This window comes from Moschus berezovskii, chromosome 12, assembly GCF_049115385.1.
Source record: "Moschus berezovskii isolate FMDL1 chromosome 12, NW_MosBer_1.0, whole genome shotgun sequence".
NCBI lineage: Eukaryota > Metazoa > Chordata > Mammalia > Artiodactyla > Moschidae > Moschus > Moschus berezovskii.
The window spans coordinates 89271028-89298669 of record NC_142471.1 but is presented as its reverse complement, the minus strand read 5'-3'; the positions used below and the strand labels follow the sequence as shown (position 1 = coordinate 89298669).

Genomic DNA, 27642 nt, shown 5'->3' with positions numbered 1-27642 from the left:
CAGACGTGGGGCCAAATGGCCACTGCCAACCTCTCTCCCGGGGTGACCGAGGGCCCACGGAGGTCACCTCTTCTTTTCAGCATGGAGCCCGATGGTCCTGGGGTGAGCAGGCAGGTAGACACCGGGCTTCCCCACCTGCCCCCAGCACTGTGTCCTTGATCATGACCGCACTGGGAGTGACTCCTGGGGAGTCTCTGCTGAGTCTCGGAGCTCAAAGGAGCTTCTCAGAAAGAAAAGCCGGAGCACACAGCATGTGCCTTGGTCATCCTTTGGTGATAAACAGGGGCAGTTCCACGTCTGCCCTGCAGGCACCAGGAGCCAGACTTCAGAGCTGCCCCAAGCCAGGGGTCCAGCATCCCTAGGCTTGGAGGTGGCGGCGGCTGGCCGTGTCCACCCAGGCGCCCCGAGCCCGCCCGTTCCCTTCTTCTCAGCAGCCGCCTCCTTCCAAGCTCTCCAGCGGAGCAACGTCCTTCACTCGGAGACCGGCAGAATGTTCTGGCTGTGGGAGTCCCCGCTGAGGCCGGAGGAGCGGAGCGATCGCCGGTGGAGGACCCTGCTCAGGATCTCTTTGCAGCTCCTGCGGTACTGCTGTCGCAGTAAGGAGTACACGAAGGGGTCGGACGCGGCCTTGCTGTAGGCCAAGCACTTGGACAGCACCCCCCAGTGGGAGCTGATGGGTACTGCAGAGGACAGCTCCACCAGCCTGCGGACAGAGACCCGGAGGATGTTGGCTTAACGAGAGCACAGCTGGGCGATGCCCGCGCTCCGGCCCGAGCCCCTGACCCCAGCTTCCTGTCGGAGCTTCAGAGTCTCTGAGGCTGCCTCCTCCAGTGACAATGACAACAGCAGTAACAACCATTAACCACGATGCCCACTTACCAAGCACTTCTTTCAGGCCAGGTACTGTGTTCGTGACACATATTACACACGATTTCATGGAACCCTGGAAGTTTAGACATCTCCATTTTACAGGTGAGGAAATCGACATCCAAGGGTGTTAAGTACTTTGCTAGTAAGCTGCAAAGGCAGGATCTGAACTCAGGTCTGTCTGATTCGGGAACCCGAGCTGATCTGAGAAACACACTCAGGGTTTCATAGCATCCTGGCCACTGGCTCTAACTCTGCTGCTGACTTGCTCTATGACCCTGGGCAAGTCATTTGCCTTCTGGGGCCTGGGTGCTTTATATGAAAAGTGAGAAGCTGTATAAGATCATCCCTATGATCACTGCAGCCAGAAGAGATGGATTCTTTGCTTCAGAAAATCCTAGCTCTGCCTTCCAAGGGAGGTTGCCTGAGAGGAAGGGCTGAGAACAACTTTCCAAATATTCAGCAAAGCTCAAAGTATGTCTCGCAGCAGGGAAGAATCTGCTGGTGAGAAAGGCTTCTTCCCAGGGCTGGGATCTGGGGGCCCCTGGCAATAGCAGCAGTAGGGGGTGCCCTAAAGTGACCTTATTCTTTAGGAGGAGGTGAGGGAAGAGGCGGCTTCTGTGTCAAAGGGGCTCAGTTCTGAGACCCATCCAACAATTCCATTCAACAGTGCTAAGGCCATGCTGTGAGGGAGTGACAGCCTTAATCTCGGTAAATGGAAAGAAAGCAAAATTGTCAGTCACTTAGTTGTGTCCAACTCTTTTCAACCTTATGGACTGTAGCCTGCCCTGCAGAGTCTGTCCATGGGATTCTCCAGGCAAGAATACTGGAGTGGGGTAACCATTCCCTTCTCCAGGGGATCTTCCAGACTCAGGGATCAAACTCAAGTCTCCTACATTTCAGGAAGATTCTTTACCGTCTGAGCCACCAGGAAATTCCCTCCAAATCAAGCCATTAATTCTTTTCTCCCAAATGTGTCCAGAACCTTTGGCCATATTTGGACATTAACTAGCATTAATAGAAGGTACGAAAGGCCACAGAGCTGGGGAGGAGCTTGGAAATTATAAATTACCCTCTCCCTACCCACTGTCAAACGTAGAAATCAAGGCCCAGAGAGGGAAAGAGGTTGCCCAACATCACACAGCAAGTCCATGATGGAGGAATATCCACTAACTGTGCTCAGACTGGAATCTGGCATCTGTATCCTACCTGGGGGGGCAGAGGAGGGTGAGGAAGGGGTCGGCAGGATGGAAGGCAGGGTGGCTCTCAGTGTGGAGGGCTGCCCAGGTGAGAGCCCAGGTACGGAAGCCACTGAGCTTGGGCTGTAACCCTGTGTTGCCAACTTGAGTGATTTTCCTGAAGGTTTCTTTGGGTTTAGGTCATGAGGAAGAGCTCATGAAGGGAAGGAGGAGGAAGGAAGCTGATGGGGTGAGATTCCCTGTTGCAATGATCCCCTTTGAGAACAGATCCTTGATGTCTCCATTCTGAGGCCCTTCTATCTGGCATCCTGTTTCCAGCACCACTATCTGCCCTTGCCCTCCCACCCCAAGGGGGAATGTGGCCACAGTTCTACTCCTCTCCTTGGAAGCCTGAATGGGGAAAAATGGAGCTGTTGGCATCTGGGAAATCTGCACTTTTAAGAAATCTATGTTGGGAAGTGATGAGCATAAGGGAACCAAAACCCCTGAGTCTAGAATTCACATCTAATAATAACAATGAAATAGCTGAATGCCAACACATTGTTGCTATGCAATGCCAGGTTGCTTTTCCAGAATGTCTAGTCTTCTCCATATAGATAAATTCAGTCTGAGCATTTGAGCTCTCCTAGGAGAACTTATTAAAAGCCAAATAGCATCAAACCATCCAGCAAGATCAAAATTATTATTTGCAGGTTCTGTAGATTTCACAGAATAAAATTATTGAGGACAATTTAAAATTTCACCATTTAGACAATTAAGAGGTAAAATCTATTGCATTTGCTTCTCAGAGATTTTATGTCCAGTCTGAACATGCCTGGCTCAGTAATAACAACTCCCAGTTACATATCTCCTTTGGGCCAAAAATGAGATGTGCACACTCCCTAATCTTACAGTTATCCTCTGCAGAATGGGTGGCATTCATCCCACTTTACAGACGAGGAAATCAAGGCTCAGAGTGACTGTGCAGCAAGCCGGCATCTCCTCAATGGGAAGCCCAGTTGCATCTAACTGCAACCCATATCTTGCTGGTATTCAAATCTCCGCATTGCCGATTGGACAGGGTGAGTTCTGGGGTCCCTCCCAGCCCTGAGAACTCCCTTTCTGTGAAGTTGCTATGTGCTACCCAGCACTTCTGTCACCCAGCACTGTCCACAGTGCACAGGACTTCTATTCCAAAAAGCCAGCATCTGGCCTTCACAAGGCCTCCAGGCAAAGAGATGCTTCAGATCAGCCTGGGCCTGGGCACTGCTCCCATGGGGCCCCCAGGCCAGGGTGAACCTAGGAGGCTCCCTTCCATGACCAAATGTGGCTGGTTGACCTGCTTTCTGATTTTCCTGTGCATGGGGACCCTCCCTGCCACGTGGCCACTGTGGCTGGCTTTGTTCTGTTCCAGCTCTGACAGTTCCAAGTCCCTACTGCTTTAGGGGACTGGGCAGGGGTTTCTGTGTTGCCACAATTGCTTCTTTCTAATTTCATATCTGGGCAGGGGACAGCCACGTGGTCCCCTCCAGATGACCTTTGAGCAAGGGAATGCTCCAGCCCTTCTTCTCATACCAGGCCCAGCCACCACCTCTGAACACCCTCCCCTCCAGGAAAGGGATATTATCATTCCGATCAGTCACAGCTTCCTCATGAGCAGGATCACCGTGTGCTAAGAGTGGCCTGGCATGCTCTGCCTCTTCTCTCTGCACATGATGGATTATTGAGCTCCCCTCTCCTGCCCCTGCCCGCAGGTCTGGCCCAAGAGCCCTGAGTTTAGGGGTTATTGGCTCAGGTGTCAGTTAATTAAGGGGGATTTGGTTTCCTCTTTCCCTAGCCCCCTGTTGTAGGTTGAACTATGTCTCCCCAAATTCATAGGCTGAAGTCCTAACTCTCAACACCTCAGCTGCTGCTGCTGCTGCTGCGTCACTTCAGTCGTGTCCGACTGTGTGACCTCATAGACAGCAGCCCACCAGGCTTCCCTGTCCCTGGGATTCTCCAGGCAAGAACACTGGAGTGGGTTGCCATTTCCTTCTCCAATGTGTGAAAGTGAAAAGGGAAAGTGAAGTCGCTCAGTCATGTCTGACTCGTAGCGACCGCATGGACTGCAGCCTACCAGGCTCCTCCGTCCATGGGATTTTCCAGGCAAGAGTACTGGAGTGGCTTGCCGTTGCCTTCTCCGCAACACCTCAGAGTGGAACCTTATTTGGAACCAGGCTTGTTGCAGGTGTAGTCAGTTAAGATCAAGTCCAGCTGGAGGAGGGTGGGCCCCTAAGCCCATGTGATGACCGTGTCCTTACAAAAGTGGGGAGTCTGGGCACAGATGCACACAGAGAGAACGCCGCAAGATGAAGTTAGAGATGGGGTGAGGCTTATGAAGCCAAGGGACACTAAAGCTGCCACGTAAACCGTCAGAAACTCCAGGGGGCGGTGGGGAGGCCTGGAAGAGCCTCCTTGGCAGCCTCGGAAGGATCCACCTGGTTGACACCTTGATCCTGAACTTCCAGCCTCTATCTGAAGCCACACAGTTCTACTGTTGAAGCCGCTCAGTGAGCAGCAGCTAGCTTCAGCAGCAGGGCTGGGAAACAGATCTATGTCCTCTGAAGAGCCTGCGGGTGTGCAGAGGGTGTCAGGCAGGATCTGGTTGTTTGTGGGCCCCTGGTCATAACACTAACATGGCACAAACCCTTTGGATATCCTGGAGCCTGTGGGCACTGAGGGTAGCCTTTGGGGTCAGCAGAGGTCAGCAGCCCCCAGAGCAGGGCACTGACCCTTCCTTCCCCTCCAGGAAGCAGGGTTTTTTCCTTACAAAGCAGGGCACCCTGCCCCCTGCCCCCACTGTCCATTAAGCACCAAGGTGACTTTCCAGGTCCCGCCTGAGGTGTGTGCCTGAGAAACCTCTGCCATCGGGCAGTGTGCCGGGGGAACGTTTACGCTTCTGTGCTTAGAATGTACACGTGCCTGTCCCAGACAACCTTGACACAGCTCCCCCGAGGAGCCCTGGGCTGAGAGCACACAGGCTGGGCGACCTGTCAGGCTGGGGACTGACGGGGAGGGGAGGTCAGGAGTCCGCTTTCCTGAGCATCTCAGGTGGCTCAGAGATGGCAGTGAGCCCCTGGGGGTTCCAGGGCACAGCCTGGCTGGGGTGGGAGATGTGAGATGCTGCAGGATGTCGCTGCTGCCAAGTCGGAAGCTGAGAGTGGAGATGGGTGTTTATCTGACTCAAGGTGACCCAGGGCAGACACCTGTGGTCCTGGCCTACCTGCCTGTCCCCACCTCTGGACCTCCTTTGCTCTGTATTTGTTCTGGGGGACCCCTCCAGAGAGCATCTCCCCTCTCTGGGCACAAGGCCCTCTGATCCAGGTCCCAGGGAGGTCTCTGTACCGGCTGCCACAGCAGAGGGCTGACTGTAGGGAAGCCGCCCCCTCAACCTTCACCTACAGGGTCCTCACACCCCACCCAGCAGCATGGCCACCCTGGTCCTGGGAGGATGATGGAGGTATCCTTGCCAGGACTCCCGGGCAGTCTCCAACCTCCCCCTTCCCAGAGAAACTAGCGTCTCAGCTCTGGTTGATGATGGGAATCTGCAAAGAAACTAAATTCTGGGGGAGAAAAGACCAGTAACACCAGGAATCCCAGACCCTGCTCCTCTTCTGGGTCCTCAGAGGCTCGGGGCTTTGACAGCCACTTTCACAAATAGGGTCTCAAGTCCCCCTGGCAGTGTCCCTTGTCCTTCACACAACAGGGCAGAACCTGAGGCAGACTGACAGGCCAAGGCCATGTGGCCTGGGCGTGGGGGTGGATTTGAATCCTGGACTGTGGGTGCCAGGCGGCGCCTCCCAGCTCCTTCAGTCAGTTCTAGGGTGCAGCAAGGGCCTTCACTTTCAGCCCTTGAATTTACAGTGGTGAATTGGTGCCCCTCTGCACACTTCCACGACATCATCTCTCCCCCGACACACGCACACACACATTCACACACGCACACACACGCACATGCTGGGCACCAAGTGCAACACGGGCCACAGAACACCCTTTGGGAAGCAAGCCCGATGTCTTCTCAAGACGTCTGGAGAATCTGGTCTGCGTATTTGAAGATATGTAAGTAACAAGCTGGGCTTCCCTGGTGGCTCAGCTGGTAAAGAATCTGCCTGCAATGCAGGAGGTCCAGTCCCTGGGTCGGGAAGATCCCCTGGAGAAGGAAATGGCAACCCACTCCAGTACTCTTACCTGGGAAATCCCATAGACGGAGGAGCCCGGTGGGGTACGCTCTACGGGATCGGAAAAGAGCTGGACACGACTAAACAACAAGCTGAGCTTTTAATGTTCATGAGACATTAGCATGGAAAAGGTTTTTGATTAATAGAATATTAACACTGGGCATATTAGAGCCCTCTGCTGTCATAATTCCATGACTCTGAAAAGCCACAATAAAGCTGCTATCAGATCCACAAAGGCCTTGAAGCCCTACTCCTATGATCTAGACAATAATAATTACTTGTAAGCATATATCGCTGGGGAGACAATAGCCTTACAAATGCTTCTAGAAAGTGCATTTTAATTCAGAAAAGTGTAATTCAAGCTTCTGGATGAGAATCTCCAGATCCTCACACCCTGCAAAAAGCCAGACTTGGCCCACTAGGGCTTTTGATGTGTGTGAATAGAAGGCAATGACCGCTATTAAGAGTGAGGGTGGGGGGACTTCCCTGGTGGTCCAGTGGTTAAGAATCTGCCTTCCAATGCAGGGGACATGGATTTGATCCCTGGCCAGGGAACTAAGATCCCACATGCTATGCCTTAAGATCCCATGCCACACCAGGGCAACTAAGCCCACGTGCTGCAACTACTGAGCCTACATATTGCAACTAGAGTCCATACACTGCAACAAAAGATCCCGTGTGCCACAAGTAAGACCCAACGCAGCCAAACAAATAAAAAGAGTGAGGGTGGAGGTTTCCAGTGCATTCCTCTGTCATCTGACGTGCCCCAAAATGCAGGTACAAGGGACTTTTTGGTCGGTTGGGGCGATGCGGGAATTTGAGACCTATGGATGCATGGTCACCGTTGGGCCACTCAAGTCTGCTGATGACTCCAGCTGCCAGTAGTGATGACCTCTGGGCCCGACTCCAGGTCCACACAAGCTGCTGTCAGCCTGGTGGGAGGTCAGAGGTGACTCCATGCAGACACTGCTGCTTCCAGTGGAAGGACTCATCACCTGCCTGGCTTTAACCCACAGGAATCTGGATACTATGTTTAGGTTCAAGCCAAGATGCCTGGGCCTAGGAAGTTGGGTCAAAAGCCTGCGGACAAACTTTTCTATGTTTTCAGCGCCTGGGCCCCAGGCTTTGGGGATGTAACTTGGTCGCAGGGCTAAATTTTTCCCAACAGGCCTGGTGCTGGCCTTGAACCCCTGGATTTGCCAGTCGCTACTGCTGTGGCCATGGGCCACTCATCTCACCTTGTTGGCCCTCAGTAAATGGGGATTCTAGCACTCACCTTGAAGGAGAGCTGTACAGGGTACAACCAGGTAGGTGCTGGCATATCCTGGCTACATTATAGGTGTTGAATAAGTGATAGGTGCGACTTCACTTTCACTTTTCACACATTGGAGAAGGAAATGGCAACCCACTCCAGTGTTCTTGCCTGGAGAATCCCAGGGATGGGGGAGCCTGGTGGGCTTCCGTCTATGGGGTCACACAGAGTCGGACACGACTGAAGTGACTTAGCAGCAGCAGCAGCAGCATGGTTATAAAGGGCCTTCCCAGGTGACGCTAATGGTATATCTGGATCGAGAAGATCCCCTGGAATAGGAGATGGAACCCACTCCAGTATTCCTGCCTGGAGAGTCCCATGGACAGAGGAGCCCGGAGGGCTACAATCTACAGGGTCACAAAGAGTCAGACACGACTGAAGCGACTTAGCACACACGCATGGTTATAGAGACTCCACATGCTCCAATAAGGGAAGTCTGAGAATCTATTTGAAGACTTGAGTGGTTCTTAACCCAAGAATGCTGCTTCCCGATCTGAGACAGTTAGGCAGATGTGAACAGACTGGGGATAAGGAGAAGGGGCCCCCTCCCCGCCAGCTGGACCTTCCTGATCAGCTCAAATCAGGGGCAGATGTCGTAGCACAAGCCCCTTCTCTTTCCTGATGTTCTGATTCTGCTATCTCCCTGTGTTCCCCATGGCTAATCTAACATCAACCCACGGGCTTGCACATGTCTCTACCCATAAGATCGGAGGGGGAAGTAGCAGGCAGGCTGCTTAGATGGGGGTTGTCCTTGTGGAGTTACCGGAAACAGTAGCATCTGTACTGACGGCTTAATGAGGGGTTTAAGTACCACTCGAGCAACTTGATCTTAATCATCGCAGAAGCTGCAGCTTTGTGTTCTGAGTGGGTCATGGCACCAAGTGCCTTCCTACATCCTCTGGGACGAAGGAGAAGCCTCCATGCAGGGCAAGGGGACAAACGGGTGGGCTTTGGCTCCAGGCAGACCCTGGCTGGAACCCTGGCCGACTCACTCACAGGATTGGCCTCAGAATCCATCTCAACGACTGTGCTGGCTTGCCACGTGTAGTGGATCCCAGTTGGCCTGCAACCAGCTCACTCCCCCTTGGATGAGCGGCTGCTTGAGAAACTACCATTTCCATAACCCACGGCTCTAGGTTCTCCATAGGGAATCATCTCCTGCAAGAAGTTAAATTCTCAGCCAGATTTCAGAGCAGAGCCTGACTTCGCTTCTGAGACCGGGGCGATTGTGTCCACACTCGGAGACCAGCTGGGGAAGAACAGGAGAAGAATCACCTGCCACCAAAAATCTGAGCGGTCCTGATGCCAGTGCTGGGGGCAGTGGGGGGCGCGCTCTGAGGAAGGCCTTGCGCGGGTTATTTTATGCATTCCTTCCTAGAGTCTGACTTCTCCCCACAGTGAGTGTGCCGTTCTCAGCCCTGACTCAGGGTACGATGGCAGAGTTTGGCTCCAGCTCCTTGGAGGCAGGGGTCAGAGCAAATTCTGCCCCGCCCCCAGTCTACCCCACCTCACCTGTTTCAGCAGTTCCATGGCCCTGGCACTGGAAGTGCAGCTCAGGTGTGACCCTGGACTTACCCGGCACATGGCTGGAGCCCAGAAGGTCCCCTGCACGTGATGAACAAGTTCACACGTGCCCCTCTCCCTGGGGTGTGCCTGGGGCCCCCACTACCACAATGGGCCCCTCATGGGAATCTCTTCTGTCTTCAGTCATGGAAGGGGCCTGGGGGTAGGGCGTAGGCAGGGGAAGCTGGTTCCAAGATGGGTGTCATTTCAAGAGGATTTGCCACAAGGATCTGCCGGCCACAAAGTCCCCACCCATCTCCCTGTGCTGGGACCTGACGTCCCCTCATTCAGACCCGCGAGGACTCCTGCCTTGACGCACTTGACCCACAGAGGAAGCTACTGATTTGGCCACTGCTCATTCTTGCCCGTCTAGACTCCAGCACTGAGCAGGGCTGGACAGGCGAGGAGGGGAGGAGGCGTTCTGAGCACTGTGGCAGCGCAGCCAGAAGGACCATCCCAGGAACCAAGGTGTTCCTGCTCAGAAAAGAACGATCTAGAGGTCAAGGGGATGAGGGAGCTGGGAGTAAGAACATGGGCACGCCTGGACCCTAGATTTTCTGACTAGAGGCCAGCACTGTCTGACAGAACAAGAAGGTGAGTCCCAGGTGTGAAAAGAAACAAGTGAAGTTACTGTTAACTACAAACCTTATTTAATTCAATATATCCAAGACAGCACCATTTCACCATGGAATCGATATGAAAACTTTTAACTATACATATATCGGTGGTTTAGTAGCTAGTCGTGTCCGACTCTGGCTACCCTGTGGACTATAGCCCACCAGGCTCTTCTGTCCATGGGATTCTCCAGGCAAGAATACTGGAGTGGGCTGCCATTTCTTTCTCCAGGGGATCTTCCCAACCTGGGGATCGAACCTGTGTGTCCTGCACTGCAGGCAGATTCTTCACTGCTGAGCCACCAGGAATCTCATATATATATATATATATATCTTCATGGGAAATAGATGGAAAAACAGTGGAAACAGTGTCAGACTTTATTTTTTTGGGCTCCAAAATCACTGCAGATGCTGATTGCAGCCATGAAATTAAAAGACGCTTGCTCCTTGGAAGGAAAGTTATGACCAACCTTGATAGTAAATTAAAAAGCAGAGACATTACTTTGCCAACCAAGGTTCGTCTAGTCAAGGCAATGGTTTTTCCCGTGGTCATGTATGGATGTGAGAGTTGGACTGTGAAGAAAGCTGATCGCCGAAGAATCGATGCTTTTGAAGTGTGGTGCTGGAGAAGACTCTTGAGAGTCCCTTGGACTGCAAGGAGATCCAACCAGTCCATTCTAAGGGAGATCAATCCTGGATGTTCACTGGAGGGACTGATGCTAAAGCTGAAACTGCAATACTTTGGCCACCTCATGCGACGAGTTGACTCACTGGAAAAGACTCTGATGCTGGGAAAGGTTGGGGGCGGGAGGAGAAGGGGACGACAGAGAATGAGATGGCTGGATGGCATCACCGACTCTGTGGACATGAGTTTGAGTGTACTCCGGGAGTTGGTGATGGACAGGGAGGCCTGGCGTGCTGTGATTCATGGGGTCGCGGAGAGTAGGACACGACTGAGCGACTGAACTGAACTGAACTGATGTGTGTGTGTAGTCCTGCTAAGTCTTGGAAACCAGCATACATGTCATACCTAAGGCACATCTCAGTTTGGACAAGTCATGTTCAAGTATTTCAGTGGGACCCATGGTTGGTGGCTCCCCTGTCGGGCTCTAGACCTGGCCCACGCTGTCCCTTCTGCTGGGATTGTCCCCCTGTGTAGCCACGCCCACTTCACTCACTCCTGCCTCAGAAGTCTGAGACGCTTCCGATCAGACGCCCTGTCATCGTGTTCCATCCACGTGGGAGGGCCGTATCTACAGGGTCACGTACCCCTCACGGGAGGTCTCCTGCAGAGCCTCACCAGGCCATGATTCCCCTGCAGGGTGTCCTTCAGGCTCTGCAAAAAGAGGGTGCTGGGGAGATGCGTGTCAAAATGAAATGACGGTATGTTTGCATGTTTTGGCTTTTCCAGTAGTCATGTATGGATGTGAGAGTTGAACTATAAAGAGAGATGAGCACCAAAGAATTGATGCTTTTGAACTGTGGTGTTGGAGAAGACTCTTGAGGGTCCCTTGGACTGCAAGGAGATCCAATCAGTCCATCCTAAAGGAAAGCAGTCCTGAATATTCTTTAGAAGGACTGATGCTGAAGCTGAAACTCCAATACTTTCAGCCTTTCCACCTGATGTGAAGAACTGGCTCATTTGAAAAGACCCTCATGCTGGGAAAGATTGAAGGCAGGAGGAGAAGGGGAAGACAGAGGATGAGATGGTTGGATGGCATCACCAATTCTATGAGTTTGAGTAAACTCTGGGAGTTGGTGATGGACAAGGAAGCCTGGTGTGCTGCAGTCCACGGGGTCGCAAGGAGTTGGACATGACTGAACTGAACTTGCATGTTTCCTGAGCTTGGTTTAGGATGGTTCCTTTGCACACAGGAAAGTCAAGGCAGTGGCTGGATTGGGGGGTGGTGGTGGGGGTGGGGGAGGGTTTCACAGACGTCTCCTAAGCATCTCTTTTCCTCCCCTATAAGCTGCCATCTGTCCCCACAAAAGATGAACAGTTTTATGAGTGTTTTTTAAAAGTCCAAATGCACCATGTCCATTTGGAGAGAATATATTGAGTTGTGAACCGACCGTCAATTTCACTGAAACAGTGTTTTTTTTCTGGGCACCATTAGAGGGAAGCAAGCTATAATCAGAAAAAAGGAAAGTTTTGTGGGGAAATGCGATTAAGCCAGGAAAAAATCCAATAGCTTAAATTTGGAGCTGAATTACCTATCGTCCGCTGAGGGTTCAAGTTCACCTCATTAGCCTGCAAGTCCCCTTTACCGTGGGAGCTGAGAGAATGGGCGTCCGCATGCCCTGCCTTCCTGATTCATCTCTCTCCTCTCTGTCTAGGCCCCTTTAGTTCACATGCCAGCCAGTTCCAGGCCAGGCACCATGGCCGGTGTGGTACGTAGGGGTGGGAGGGTGGGTGCATCCAGATCAGGCCCGTGACACACACAGGCCCCCCGGGCTTGAAGCCCTTGAACCCTGACAACAACCCTAAGGGGCAGGCACTGCTCATGTCTGGTTTATAGGTGACAGGCTGGAAGCTCAGAGAGGCAATATCATTGGCCCAAGGTCACACAGCAAGCAGGAGGAGCTGGAGTTTGAACTCCAGAGCCCAGGCTGACAAACTCTGCAGCCCATCTTCAGAGAGCAACTGAAACCCACTCTCCTGTGTTTCTGCCTGGGCTTCGTGTCCCACAGAAACCCGCATCTCTGCAAGTTCTGACGTCCTGGCTAGACATGGCAGACCTACACCAGGGGCTCTCACCCAGGGCTGGTTCTGGTCCCCAGGTTGCCCAGATCTGTCAGTGTCTGGAGACATTTCTAGTTGTCGAAAGCGGGGAGCAGGAGGGAAGAGGTGCTGCTGGTGGGCAGTGATAGATGACAGAGTGGCTGCCAACATCTCACGATGCACAGGACACCCCCACCCACAACACAGACTGTCAGGAGGGCTGAGGTCTCGTGGGTAATTCTAGAAGGTAGAACCAATGGATCTGCTCTGCTGAGGACAGACTCATCCAGAGATCTGCAGACAGCCTGACGTACTGTGTTTAAAGTGAGAGGTAAGCGCACTAGCCTTCCCCCAGAGGGAGCGGCAGCCACAGAAAAGACAGTGAGAGATGCTCTGGGCTTGTGCTATCTGGAGAAGAGAAGACGGGCGCTGCTGGGGGGCCCGACTCACCGCCTGCCTGTCAGCAGGGCCCCGGGACAGACGTCCTCCCGGACTGCAGAAAGCAGGACTGGGAGTGTGGGTGGGACCACGGGGAGCCAGGCTTCAGCTCAGTGTGTGGAGGGACAGGGAGAGACAGACGGACCTGGGCACAGTGAGCCTCTCCTCCCTGGAGCACCCTCCCTCTCTGGGATGCTGAGACAGGGCATCCCTTCCAGGTCCTAGCCACCCGAGGATGCAGGAAGATGCTGGGGGATACTGGGGGTGCTGAGGGATACTGGGAGTGCTAGTGGATACTGAGGGATTCTGGGGATGCTGAGGGGAGGCTGAGGGATGCTGGGGGATGGGCCATATGCTCTCTTTTACACACACACACACACACACACACACGCACACAAAACCCTGCACAGCTCCTACTTCCCAGGCTCAACATTCACTTTCCAATAGAACATCAAAATCCTTTCTGTTTTCATCTTCCCAAATAGTTAAGCCATTTTGGATACAAATTTGTGTGTGCAGGGGTGTTTCCTCTCCAGTGAGCAAAATTGAGTGGGTAACACTTTTGTTTTTTTCTGGCTACAACACGTAAGGAAAATTCTGTAGTTGGAGGAGGTTGGCTTCTGGAATGTACAGCCCTGAGGCCATCGTACTGCAACCTTGGCTGGCATGGGGGATGGGGACAGGGAAAGAACGTGACAAACCACAAGACTCACAGTGGCAGATCCTGGAGCCGTGGACGGGTGGGCCCGTCTGGCTGGGCACGGAGCATGCTCCCTTGCCCCCTGGGCAGGTGGCACCTGCTGATCAGGGTGTCTGGGCCGGGGATTCCAGGCCGGGCTCTCCTTCACTCGGTGGGCAGTAAGAACCCACCCCCTGCAGGCTGTTTTCCCTTATCTCTTCTCCCTTGCCTCCTCCTTTAGAGCTTCCTGGGTTTGGGGACTGAAGGTTAGAATGATGTGCTTTGAAATCAAGTGGGGCGTCTCACCACCTTTCAGTCCTAGGTTTAATCCAGGAGAATCTGAGGCTGAAAAGCAAAAGCTTATGCCTCCTTCTCCCTCATCTGTCAAGGTCCTTCTCACCCTCCAATCCACCCTCTGGAAAACAAGTGGCCAAGCGAGGCCTGCCACGGCTAAAGGCCACATGGGCCAGCGTGGCTCTCTGGAGCCCCGCGCCTAACCCCACCAGCCCCAAGCTCTGGGCCCGCTGGCCAAGCTCACCTGGTGATCACATAGGGCGCAAAGCACAAGAGGAAGGTGCCTATGAAGGTGCTGATCTTCTTTGTGGCCCGCTGCCGCCGCCTCTTCTGCTCCTCCAGACAGCGTTCCCGCACACTGCGCACAAGATGGGCAGAAGGTGAGTCACAGGGGGGGCTGGCCAGTCACAGAGACTCACTATCGCGCACGTAGGTGGTGGCCCTGACAGTAGGAACTTGGCCATGGAGCAAGAGAGACCCGAGCTCAACTGGGCTGTAAGCACGTGACCTGGGGTACCGTGTCTGACATCACTGGGTCGTCATCTGTAAAATATGGAGAGTAATACAACAAAACTCTGCACACAGGGGCAAGGGAAGGGTGGGACCAACTGGGAGATTAGGACTGACCATATATACGCTGAAGTGAAAATGAAGTGGCTCAGTCGTGTCCGACTCTTTGCGACCCCATGGACTGTAGCCCACCAGGCTTCTCCGTCCATGGGATTTTCCAGGCAAGAATACTGGAGCGGGTTGCCATTTCCTTCTCCAGGAGATCTTCCTGACCCAGGGATTGAACCCAGGTCTCCAGCATTGTAGGCAGACACTTTAGCATCTGAGCCACCACGGAAGTCTATGTATACACTACCATGGGCAAAGTAGATAAGCTAGTGGGAAGCTTCTGTACAACAAGGGTACCTCAGCTTGGTGCTCTGTGATGACCTAGAGGGTGAGATGGGGGCTGGGGTGGGAGGGAGGTGCCAGAGGGAGGGGATATATGTACGCATATAGCTGATTCACTTCGTTGTACAACAGAAATTGACACAACATTGTAAAGCAATTGTTCTCCAATTGAAAAAAAAAGAAATGAAATAAAATGTTGCAAAAGGCTGCTTTGAGAATTAAATGCCTGAAGCATACAAAGCAATTAGCACAGTGCCCGAGCAAGGACAAATAAACACACTGCCTAGGTAGTATCTCTAATTCTTATCTTTACCTTATCTAATTCTTATCTCTAATTTTTTATCTTTTTATCCTGCCGGGTGGGTGTTACTTGCCCTGCTTTACAATGAAGACCCTGAGTTCATTGAGGCCAAATGATTTTCTCAGCTGGTAAGTTGCAGAATTTGAATGCGTGTCTGGGTGACTGGAAGCAGGTTCCCTCCAGCTGAGGCAGCCTGGACTCTGTGTGCAGTGTGGCCCGGGCTTTCTTTCCTCCACACCTTCAGCCCTATTTCTTCCACCCCAAAGCCCCAGCTCACCCAGGGCTACAGACAGCACAGTATCAGGTGACTGAAGAAGTTACTTGATTCCTTCAGAGATGAAGCTCCGTGAAGCTACGGGACCATTAAGTCCCTGGAGAATCGGGGACACAGCTCCGAGGACGGCCACCTGCACCTCTAACCACACCCTGTTCCTGACTCCCCTCTGCTCCCTGCCCTTCGGGAACTGACATCTCAGGCCAGCTGGGAGCAGCAGGTCTTGCAACCCCTTTCCTGCAGCCTCAGCAAAATGAACAAGCAGCAGCCGGGCTGTCCATCTCTGCAAGCGAGGCGTCACAGCCACCAGATCACAGGGCCCAGCGTGGCCACATGTTCCTACTGTTTACTTATTTTTTTTACAACTGAAAAAATATACTGATTTATTTTATGGAAGATAACCTGATGAACTCTGGACGGAGGTTCGTGACATTGTACAGGAGACAGGGACCAAGACCATCCCCATGGAAAAGAAATGCAAAAGAGCGAAATGGCTGTCTGAGGAGGCCTTACAAATAGCTGTGAAAAGAAGAGAGGCAAAAAGCAAAGGAGAAAAGGAAAGATATAAGCATCTGAATGCAGAGTTCCAAAGAATAGCAAGGAGAGATAAGAAAGCCTTCCTCAGTGATCAATGCAAAGAAATAGAGGAAAACAACAGAATAGGAAAAACAAGAGACCTCTTCAAGAAAATTAGAGATTCCAAGGGAACATTTCATGCAAAGATGGGCTCGATAAAGGACAGAAATGGTATGGACCTAACAGAAGCAGAAGATATTAAGAAGAGGTGGCAGGAATACACAGAAGAACTGTACAAAAAAGATCTTCACGACCAAGATAGTCACGATAATGTGATCACCGACCTAGAGCCAGACATCTTGGAATGTGAAGTCAAGTGGGCCTTAGAAAGCATCACTACAAACAAAGCTAGTGGAGGTGATGGAATTCCAGATGAGCTATTTCAAGTCTTGAAAGATGATGCTGTGAAAGTGCTGCACTCAATATGCCAGCAGATTTGGAAAACTCAGCAGTGGCCACAGGACTGGAAGAGGTCAGTCTTCATTCCAATCCCAAAGAAAGGCAATGCCAAAGAATGTTCAAACTACCGCACAATTGCACTCATCTCACACGCTAGTAAAGTCATGCTCAAAATTCTCCAAGCCAGGCTTCAGCAGTATGTAAACCGTGAACTCCCAGATGTTCAAGCAGGTTTTAGAAAAGGCAGAGGCACCAGAGATCAAATTTCCAACATCCGCTGGATCATGGAGAAAGCAAGAGAGTTCCAGAAAAACATCTATTTCTGCTTCATTGACTATGCCAAAGCCTTTGACTGTGTGGATCACAATAAACTGTGGAACATTCTGAAAGAGATGGGAATCCCAGACCACCTGACCTGCCTCTTGAGAAACCTGTATGCAGGTCAGGAAGCAACAGTCAGAACTGGACATGGAACAACTGACTGGTTCCAAATAGGAAAAGGTGTACGTCAAGGTTGTATATTGTCACCTTGCTTATTTAACTTATATGCAGAGTACATCATGAGGAACGCTGGGCTGGAAGAAGCACAAGCTGGAATCAAGATTGCTGGGAGAAATATCAATAACCTCAGATATGCAGATGACACCACCCTTATGGCAGAAAGTGAAGAGGAACTCAAAGGCCTCTTGATGAAAGTGAAAGAGGAGAGTGAAAAGGTTGGCTTGAAGCTCAACATTCAGAAAACAAAGATCATGGCATCTGGTCCCATCACTTCATGGGAAATAGATGGAAAAACAGTGGAAACAGTGTCAGACTTTGTTTTTTTGGGCTCCAAAATCACTGCAGATGCTGATTGCAGCCATGAAATTAAAAGACGCTTGCTCCTTGGAAGGAAAGTTATGACCAACCTTGATAGTATATTAAAAAGCAGAGACATTACTTTGCCAACCAAGGTCCGTCTAGTCAAGGCAATGGTTTTTCCCGTGGTCATGTATGGATGTGAGAGTTGGACTGTGAAGAAAGCTGATCGCCGAAGAATCGATGCTTTTGAACTGTGGTGTTGGAGAAGACTCTTGAGAGTCCCTTATACTGCAAGGAGATCCAACCAGTCCATTCTAAAGGAGATCGATCCTGGGTGTTCATTGGAGGGACTGATGCTAAAGCTGAAACTCCAATACTTTGGCCACCTCATGCGACGAGTTGACTCACTGGAAAAGACTCTGATGCTGGGAAAGGTTGGGGGCGGGAGGAGAAGGGGACGACGGAGAATGAGATGGCTGGATGGCATCACCAACTCTGTGGACATGAGTTTGAGTGAACTCCGGGAGTTGGTGGTGGACAGGGAGGCCTGGTGTGCTGTGATTCATGGGGTCGCGGAGAGTCGGACACGACTGAGCGACTGAACTGAACTGAACTGAACTGAATTACAATATTGTGATGGCTTCTGCCATACATTAGTATGAATTGGCCATAGGCATACATGAAAATAAATGACATGATTGCAGAAATGGACAGGGAGGAAGACTGTGGACAGTCATCCAGGAGTGAAGGTAACTTGGCAGAAGTCAGGCCGGGGCTGCAGTGCGTGCATGCGTGTTCAGTCTCTGTCGTGTCTGACTCTTTGCAGCCCCACAGACTGTAGCCACCAGACTCCTCTGTCCATGGGATACTCCAGGCAAGAATACTGGAGTGGGTTGCCATGCCCTCCTCCAGGGGATCTTCCCAACCCAGGGATCGAACCCAGGTCTCCTGTGTCTCCTGCATTGGAGCTTGTTCTTTACCCCTAGCGCCACCTGGCAAGCCCAGACCAAACTCTAGGGACATGGAAGTTTTGGCCCAAATGCTTCCAGAAGGTGTGCAGGCATCATCCTTGGCCCATCCTCCTAAGGGTGGACTGTGCCACCTCTTTGCTCGGCTGGAGACCAGAGACATGGCATCTGTGAGCAGTATGTGGATGCAGATCCTGCAGTGTCTACCATGTACAAAGGAGGCCCCTTTCTGTGCTGGGGGAGCCAGGCTGGGAGACGAGGCAGGCGGGCTGTGTGCACAAAGCCAGTTCTGCTCTCCCTGCTGCGTCCAAGGAGCCTGAGGACCCTCAGTTTGAACCCAACCTTGCAAAGCCTTCCAGACTGAACTTGCATCACGTGTCCCCTGCATTGGCAAGAAGATTCTTTACTACTGAGCCTCCTGGGAAGCCAGGCTGCAGTGACTTGACACCAAAATAGGTCAGTCTGTTCAATGAAAGCAAGGAGTGGGGAGAACGTTCATGAGCCAGGCTCGTGAGCAGCATGGACACCAAGGCAGCCTCCCCCTCCCTCCACAAGAACCAACATTTTACTAATTAATCATGGCTCTTCTTTATCAGATTTCTGGTCACAGATGGACAAGTCTATGTTAGTTTGGACTGGTCCCCTAAAATTCCTGCAGAATTATTTTTCCTCCCTTGACTGTATCCTTCCAGGAATTTAGAAAGTTGAGAACTGGAGTCTGGCCCAGTACAGACAGATTTCATACTGGTTGAAATGTATTACTCATGACTAACATCATGAATTAATTTCTAATCACTCACATCAATAGCCACCCACATTTCTTGATTTCTTTAATATATGTGCCACTTAGATACTGTGATAGGGGTTCATTTGCATTCATTGATTGGATACTCACATCTCTATAAGATAGTAAGTAAAGTTGCTCAGTCGTGTCTGACTCTTTGCGACCCCATGGACTGCAGCCCACCAGGCTTCTCCATCCATGGACTCTTCTAGGCAAGAGTACTGGAGTGGGTTGCCATTTCCTTCTCCCGGGGATCTTCCCAAACTAGGGATTGAACCCGGGTCTCCCACATTGCGGGCAGACGCTTTACCATCTGAACCACCAGGGAAGCCCAATCCTATAAGATTAGGACAGATAAAACTGTAATCTCCACTTTTTCAGATGAGACCAAGGCCCAGAGAAGTTAACTTGCTCAAGATCGCACAGTGATTGGGAAAAGGGTGGCAGTGGCGTGACCGACTTGACCTGGGCAGTCAGGACTGTCCTGGGTTTAGTACTAAAAGTCCTGCAGCCTGGACGGTTTACACAGGACTGTCCGGTTTCCAAACCGAGGATCCCACATCTGAGGACCACTTTCCATCTCAGGCAACCCAGGATGGTTGGTCTCCCTAAGTGATGGCAGTAGTTGAACCCAGGTTGTCTGACTCTGAGTGTCACCTGCCAACTCACTGGGGTCATTACACCTCCCTGGGGATGTGTGTATGTCATCTCATTCGGAAAATCTGAAGCATACCACCAAGAAGGCAGAGAACAGAAGGGCGATTTGGCCTAAAGTCACACAGCAAGGGTCGTCATAAATCTCTTCACTTTCCATTTACACCTGGGCGTCTGCAGCATCTTCTTGCAAAGACCTCTGGCTCTTGTGACTTGTGCAGATACAAATGGGCATGGAGAGAAGGCACGGGTCCCCACCCTGGAGATCTGGGTGCAGTGAGGTGACCAGTCCGTCTTGGTTTGCCTGAGACGGTCTTGGTTTTCAGGATCAAAGTCACACATCCTGGGAGCCCTCACAGCCCCAGGCAAATCAGAACAATGGTCACCCTCGCAGCGTGTCTGGTACATTCTTTACAACACAGGACCACTTGTTTTAATGAGGAGATCCTTCTCTTAAAATTCAGTGTGCTCAGTGCAGGAATTGCAGGAGACATGGGGGCGTGAGCCGGGGGTCCCGAGTCGCCACAGTGCACTCACCCACTGGAGGGAGTATAGCATTCTGGACATCTCCTTGAAAGTGAGGATCAAAGTCATACCGTAAATGGCTCATCAAGGGGCACCAGAGAAACTGGTGATGGCACTGGAAACTGGCCCTCCTCCGGGGTGTGACCCCCAACCATATTTTCCATTTCTCAGACATTTTAGAGTAACCCTGACCAGTGAGCAAGCTCTGGCTATGTGTCCTAGTCCCAGCTTGCCCTCACAGCTATGTGGCCTCAGGGAAGTAACTCAGCCTCTCTGAATCTGGTTCCCCATTTACCGGAGTTGGATTTCACAGTTAGGCCTATAGCTAGAGCAGCCACTTAGCAGGGACAGAAGTGACTCACAGGCTACCCAGCTCTGGAGGAGGGAGAAGCTTCCTCTGCCCCCCAACCCCACCTCTGAGGAGGGACTTGGGTTCCTGCTGAGGGTCTGAGGACCCAACTGTCTCCCCAAAAGCAGCATCTCTTCCTCCCACCACAGCAGACAATCCTGCCCCCGAGCCTTGAGGAATATTTAAAGACAGACATTCACTGAAGCTTTGAAGGTCCTCAGAAGGATAAACAGAAACATCTCAGGGACTCTTCGAGGAATAAAACAGACCCTTCAGAGGCTAGCATGATCAAGGTCACTCTTCATTGTAAAAACCTGTGGGGAATTCATTTTATCTGTTTCTGCAAAGCTCTGTACAGGAGAGAAGGATTAAACAGCAGGCACTCCACAGACACATTCCTTCTTTGAGTTCCCACACTACGAAGCTCAACATCTTGTACCCAGAAAAACGTAACGAGAGTATGCCATTTGAATTAATGAACAACCCTTAAGAAAATTAATACTCAATCATTTTAAAGTGACCTTATCAAAAGAGATGGTGGTAGAAATCTGCTCTAGCACAATTTTTTTAAAGCTGAGACTTAAGAATCTTGAGCCTTTCAGACAAAGCAAGGCTTGTCAATAGATGTCAAGCTGTGAACCCTTCCATGGCCTAGAGTCCTTTCTGGTTAATACTGAGTGGTCAGCACACAAGCTGCATCAGAGCCAGACCTCTGGGCTTATCTATGCTTCTTGCACTGACCTGTTGTGTGGCTTTAGGCAAGTTACATAGCTCTTTGTGCGTCAGCCTCTTCATTTCTAAAATGGGGACAATGCAAGTACCTGTGTGGCAGGATCCTATTGAATTTAACTAAGTAAATACCCTGGAAGGAGCTGAGACAGTGCTTGACTCAGAGTCAGCACTCATTCAGTGTGGATCCTAAGTCTTATTCATCCAGTATATATCTATGAAACAATGGCTTTGGTCCAGCACTACCTTGAACCCCCAAACTCCCTCCCACTGCAAGATTTCTCTTCCTATATTTACGAGAGAGCACGCACTGTGACTCGAGACTGTTGCCAGGTAAGATCTGAGCTTGAGTCCGGGCTCTCATGCCGTGCAGAGGGTGAGAGGCCCGAAGCTGTCTTGGCCAGGCTCGTTGGCCCAGAGTGCAAGCACAGTGCCAGTGTGTGTGTGTGTGTGTGTGTGTGTGTGTGCGCACGCTCACGTGTTGGGGGGCTGGGGTGGGGAGTTGGTCCCAAAGGCTGTGACAAGACACAGCATTCCCTTGATCCAAAAGGAGATGGACTCTCCAGCACGGTGACATGTGGGGTCAAAGCCATGCTCCCCAGGAGGCTTCGGGAACGGGGCAGAGGGGTGGATTATCCTGGGGATATCTGAAAAGTCAGTACATGAGGTGACTGTGGCTAAAACATGTCGGGGGTGGGTCCTGGCTGACCCCCACAGGACAGTAGCTGGCCCAGGGCTCAGAGAGACATCCGTATTTGCCTTCTGGCTTTTAGGAAAATGAAACAAAAGGCAAGGAAACAGGTTGACTGATGGAGAAAAGCCTTGAGTTTGGGGTCAGGACTGGTGTGAGCAGGCCTCCCCAGGAAATGAAGAGTTCGGGGCTAAGGGGATGGGGACACTCCGAACCCACGCACTCCATCCTAGACCGTGTGTGCGTGCGCGCGCGTGTGCGTGCGCGTGCTCTAAGTCACTTCAGTCATGCCCCACTCTGCCACTCTGTGGACTGTAGCCCACCAGACTCCTCTGTCCATGGGATTCTCCAGGCAAGAATACTGGAGTGGGTTGCCATGCCCTCCTCCAGGGGATCTTCACAACCCAGGGATCGAACCCAGGTCTCCTGTGTCTCCTGCATTGGCAAGTTTGTTCTTTACCACTAGCGCCACCTGGCAAGCCCAGACCAAGCTCTAGGGACATGGAAGTTTTGGCCCAAATGCCCTGGTCCTGCTTCCAGAAGGTGTGCAGGCATCATCCTTGGCCCATCCTGCTAAGGGTGGATTGTGCCACCTCTTTGCTCGGCTGGAGACCAGAGACATGACATCTGTGAACAGCATATGGACGCAGATCCTGCAGTGTCCACCTTGTACAATGGAGGCCCCTTTCTGTGTTGGGGGAGCCCGGCTGGGAGACGAGGCAGGCAGGCTGTGTGCACAAAGCCAGTTCTGCTTTCCCCACAGTGTCCAAGGAGCCTGAGAACCCTCAGTTTGAATGCAGCCTTGCAAAATGTTATAAATGTGTACTTCTCAAGTCAGAAGGCTAGAACATCTTTCATTTAACAGTTTGTGTGAGAAGGCAATGGCAAGCCACTCCAGTACTATTGCCTAGAAAATCCCATGGATGGAGGAGCCTGGTAGGCTGCAGTCCGTGGGGTCGCTAAGGGTCGGACACGACTGAGCGACTTCACTTTCCCTTTTCCCTTTCCACTTTCACACACTGGAGAAGGAAATGGCAACCCACTCCAGTGTTCTTGCCTGGAGAATCCCAGGGACGGGGGAGCCTGGTGGGTTTCCGTCTATGGGGTCACACAGAGTCGGACACGACTGAAGTGACTTAGCAGCAGCAGCAGCAGCAAGTGCTAAAGAATTGATGTTTTTGAACTGTGGTGTTGGAGAAGACTCTTGAGAGTCCCTTGTACTATAAGGAGATCCAACCAGTCCATCTAAAGGAGATCAGTCCTGGGTGTTCTTTGGAAGGACTGATGCTGAAGCTGAAACTGCAATACTTTGGCCACCTGATGCGAAGAACTGACTCACAGGGAAAGACCCTGATGTTGGGAAAGACTGAAGGTGGGAGGAGGAGGGGATGACAGAGAATGAGATGGCTGGATGGCATCACTGACTCAATGGACATGAGTTTGAGTGAACTCCGGGAGTTGGTGATGGACAGGGAGGCCTGGGATGCTGCAGTCCATGGGGTCGTCAAGAGTCAGACACGACTGAGCGACTGAACTGAACTGAACTGAAGTTGAATTTAGAAATTCTCAATATTCATGTAGATGGCTTGTGAAACTCCATTTGTACTACTGCCGCATAATCCATAAACCTTGGTGGCAGACCTGGGTGGAGCCACAGTCTTGATCTGTTAAATATGGCAAGTGCTCCCTCTTCCCTGGGGGTCACAAATTCTTCATCTACAAAATCAACAGCACAGGGAGGGCCCTTCCATCTAGCTTTGCACAGTTCTGACACCCTCTGGCTCAGCTCTCACCCTGTAGCCCTTGATCACAAGCATGCCTATGTTTCACCAAAGGTCCAGTCTGAAGTCATGAACCTGTGCCGGCAAGTGGCGCCCTCAGCTGGACGCGGAGAGCAGGGCTGCGGCATCAATATCGGGGGGGGGCCCCATGCAGTGCCCCCCATCAGGGCTCCCCATCGGAGTCCTTGAGGGCACCAGAGATAGGATCTGGCTATAATCGGTTCCAAGCTGTGATCTGGGAGAACTGAACCCAGTAGACTGAGTGGTTAGAGACCAGATGGGTAAAAACTATTAGAAATTCCCATTTCCTTTGCGACTGCAGTAACCCGAGAGACCACTCCAGAAAGAAGGGAGTAGGGGGCGGGTCTCTCAGGGTCCCTGATTCAACTTAAGAGCAGAGAGTCCCTGACCTTGAGGCGGTGCTGAAGCAGAGGAATCCAGCCCGTCATTCTCCCTGTCAAATGCTCTGCAGGAAGAGCTGGCATCACTCAGGAGCTTCCTGACAAATGCCACCCTGGGCCTCAGGGAAACTCAAAATTAAGTCCCAGGAGGCCAGCAGAATGGTGGCTGTGAAGGGAATCTTTCAGGGAACAAAGTCACCTTGACCCACCACCCTGGGCAACCAAGCCTGACTTCTACTGATCGGGACTGGAACCAACTGGCACCAACTGGCCCTGGAAGCTGCCTGAAGCCTTAGCCCCGGATGCTCAGGGGGCCTAGGGGCAGCCTCCTCCCCCGCTACCCTGGAGCTAGCTCTGCTGTTTCTCACTTGCAGGGAGGAAGAGTTTGGAGCCTCCAAGAAAGAAGCCTGCAGATCCACTGTCCGAGAGCCGGTGCCCTCCTGTGAGGCCTCCGCTCACGCTCTCCCTCTGGGAGTGGACCCCACAGAAAAAGGCAGGCTGTGGTCACTGAAGGGACAGTGCTGTCATGCCCGCCCACTCCTCCGTAACTTCAGGCCGGCCTCCGCCAGCGGGGCCTGTCGGAATCAGCAAATACAATCCTCCCAACCCCCAGAAAGTCCTTCCTCTCCCTACTGCAGGCTGCCCTTGCTCCTTGGCCCTGCAGGACCCCAGGGCTCTGGGAAGAGGGTTTCCTCAGGGCGTCCTGGGGCTCAGAAACAGTGAACATCCCCCTGGAGGGGCGCAGAGGAAGGAAGAGAGGCCCAGAGGCCAGCAGTGCGGCTGCCTCTTCTCCTGACTCCCCCAGGACCTCTCTCCGTGGTGTCTGGCCTGGAGTCCGTGAGACATCTGCAAGATTGGAGGTGACCCAGGTGGCACAGAGGTAAAGAATCTGCCTGCCAGTGCAGGAGATAAAGAGACACAGGTTTGATCCCTGGATCGGGAAGATTCCCCTGGAGGAGGAAATGGCAACCCACTCCAGTATTCTTGCCTGGAAAATGTCATGGACAGAGGAGCCTGGTGGGCTACAGTTCATGGGGTCACAAAGAGGTGGACATGACTGGGTAGCATCTTAAATGGGCTGAAAAGAAGCCACCGTCCTCCTGTTCTGAAAGTTGAAGGGAGAGAGGCGATGGGGTTTGTACTGGTCTAAATAAGAACTGATTCCTTTCCCAGCTGAGTCCCTCCTCCACTGTTAGGTTCTCGATGAGTGGGCTCACTCATTCAAGTTCCGGGAGTTCAACAACACTGCCCACAGCTTCTAGAGTGCTCCCCGTGAATGTCCTAGGGAAGACGCACCTTCTCAAGTGAGGTCCTCTCACCCCAGGGTGATGGGAACGGGAACAGCGCTGCGATCCTTAAGTGACACTGACCCACGCACGGCCATGTGCAGCGAGGCAGGGCGGGTTTTTGTTGGTGCACACCTGTGGTCCGTTACACATGCAGCTGACACACAAGCACGTCAGCCTGTGTGTGTGACGCTCACATGGTTTCATACATGGTTCAAACGCCCTGGTGTCTTTCACAATGGATGTAGTGTACGTGATTCTGGGAGGAAGATTCTGCAACTAGAAGCTCTGGGCTGGCATGTAATATAGAAGGACCATCCTGAAGGGAACAGGGAACACAGGCTTACATGCCCTTCTGTGTTCAGACAGCGTGAAGCTCAAGGTCTTCTCTTTGTTTTTTGCTCATGCGCAGAATAACTCAGAACTGAAGGAGCCTTTGGTCAGACTGACTCCCCTCACCTAGAGGCTTGCTTCTCCCCGGCCCGGGAGGCATTCGCACCCTGGGGACAGAGCTCCCTCCCTGGCTCCTGGTCTCCCATGCCCTGGTCCTCTCTGCCTACCTCACTTTTCATGCCATCTTGACACCAAAACCCCCTTTCAAGGGTCCGGAGCATCAGGACATAAAATAGCAGAGTCTATAGAACAGGGACCCAGCAGCAGTTCCCCTCCTCACTCCCCTCTCCTCAGAAGGAAAGCCAAGGTGCTCTCAGGACAGTTCAGCTAAGAGTCTTTCCACCTTCTGTCCCTGAGAGGCTGAGGGGCGGGGGTGGGGGGGATGCTAGGACTTGCTGGGGTGGGGGTGGGGAGGGGGAGGCACCCTAACCTGCACTGCCCACCCTGAGCTGCCTTCCTGAGAAACAGCAGCCGGGGAGGTGGAGGTGGGTGGGCAGGTTTCACCATGGGAGTCTCAGGATGACACCCTCCCTCTGCAGGGACTCCAAGTCCAGGAGACACGGGAGGGCGCTGTCTGGGAGGGGCAGGAGGACCCCCGCCCAGAGCCCTTCAGAGGCTCCTTTAAGGACCGCAGAGGAAGGGGCCGCCCAGGACTCCCTCCCTCCCCCCTCCCTCCCTCCCTCCCTCTCTCTCTCTCCCTCTCTCTCTCTCTCTCTCTCTCTCTCGCTCACACACGCACACACACAGACACACACACGAAGAGACAGAGGCAGTGCCAGGCACCAGAGAACGGAAAGAGCCGGCAGAGCGGCATGCTGCTGTCTGAAGAGCTCTTAGCAGCACCCCAAGCACCCCGGCCAGGCTCTCAGGGCCTGATGAGAGCCATGCAAAGGCCTTCAGCAGTGAACAGAGATCACTGCCTTCCCGTATATGCTGTTACTTAAAGTGAACAGTACACATGCAAAATAAGAAGTCCAGCAAAGTTCCGAGTCTCTGTGGTTTCCATCCCGATGAGTCATGGAATGTGTACATTCATATCTCACCCACCTTTGGGGAGGTCCTGCTTGGTTGATGCTCTAAGCACCTGCCTTGAGACCCACAACATTGCCCCTTTCCCCCACCTCAGTTTTCCAAAGAGGACACGGAGGCTCAGTGTGAAAGGGGCTTGCCCAAAGCTGCACGATGGAGCGTGGGGGAAGTCAAGGACCCCTTGACCCCTTTTCCCCGACAAAGTTCCCACCCCGCTCCTCCACCAAGTCCTGTGCCCCGCGTCCTCACCTGGGGTGGATGTCCACCAGCAGCACGAGCGTCTGCATGGTGATCACGTCGATGCGCTTGCAGTGGAAGCGGGCCACCTGGAGCACCTTGCAGTATGTGCAGCAGAGCACGACGAAGGACAGCAGGAAGCTGAGCGCGTGGAAGGCGCCCGTGAAAACGGCGAAGCGCAGGCGCTCGTCGGGCCGCCGGCTGCAGAGCGTGCAGGACGCGTAGAGCTGGTGGAAGCCGAGCCAGGACAGGGCGAGCGCGGCGGCCGGGAAGGCGAGCGCGTGCAGCCACGTGTAGGCCACCATGAGCGCGGCGTCGCGGAGGCGCATCTTGGCGCGGTAGCTCAGCGGGAAGACCACGGCCACCCAGCGGTCGATGCTCAGCGCGGCCATGCTGAGCATGGAGTTGGCGGCCAGGAAGGTGTCGAGGAAGGCGGCCAGGCGGCACAGGCGGTCCCCAGCCGGCGGCCGCTGCGCCACGACGCCGGCCAGCGTGAGCGGCATGTTGACCACGGTGCACAGCAGGTTGCCGCACGTGAGGTTCAGGGTGAAGAGCGCCGGCGCCTGGCGGCGGATGTCGGCGCTGTGCAGCAGGCAGAGCAGCACCAGCGCGTTGGCCAGCAGCGAGACGCCCATCGTGCCCACCAGCAGCCCCGCCAGGCCCGCGTCCCACGAGTTCAT

The 27642-nt window shown here is 52.8% G+C and overlaps 1 protein-coding gene across 1 annotated transcript; it reads right to left on the bottom strand.

The window, feature by feature from the left end:
* Positions 1-471: 471 nt before the first annotated feature.
* On the bottom strand, positions 472-27642 carry GPR26 (G protein-coupled receptor 26). Its single transcript, XM_055425904.2, has 3 exons — positions 26975-27642; positions 14129-14242; positions 472-703 (listed from the first exon to the last, which is right to left on the bottom strand). The coding sequence occupies exons 1-3, from the start codon at positions 27640-27642 to the stop codon at positions 472-474; spliced, it is 1014 nt and encodes a 337-aa protein (XP_055281879.1).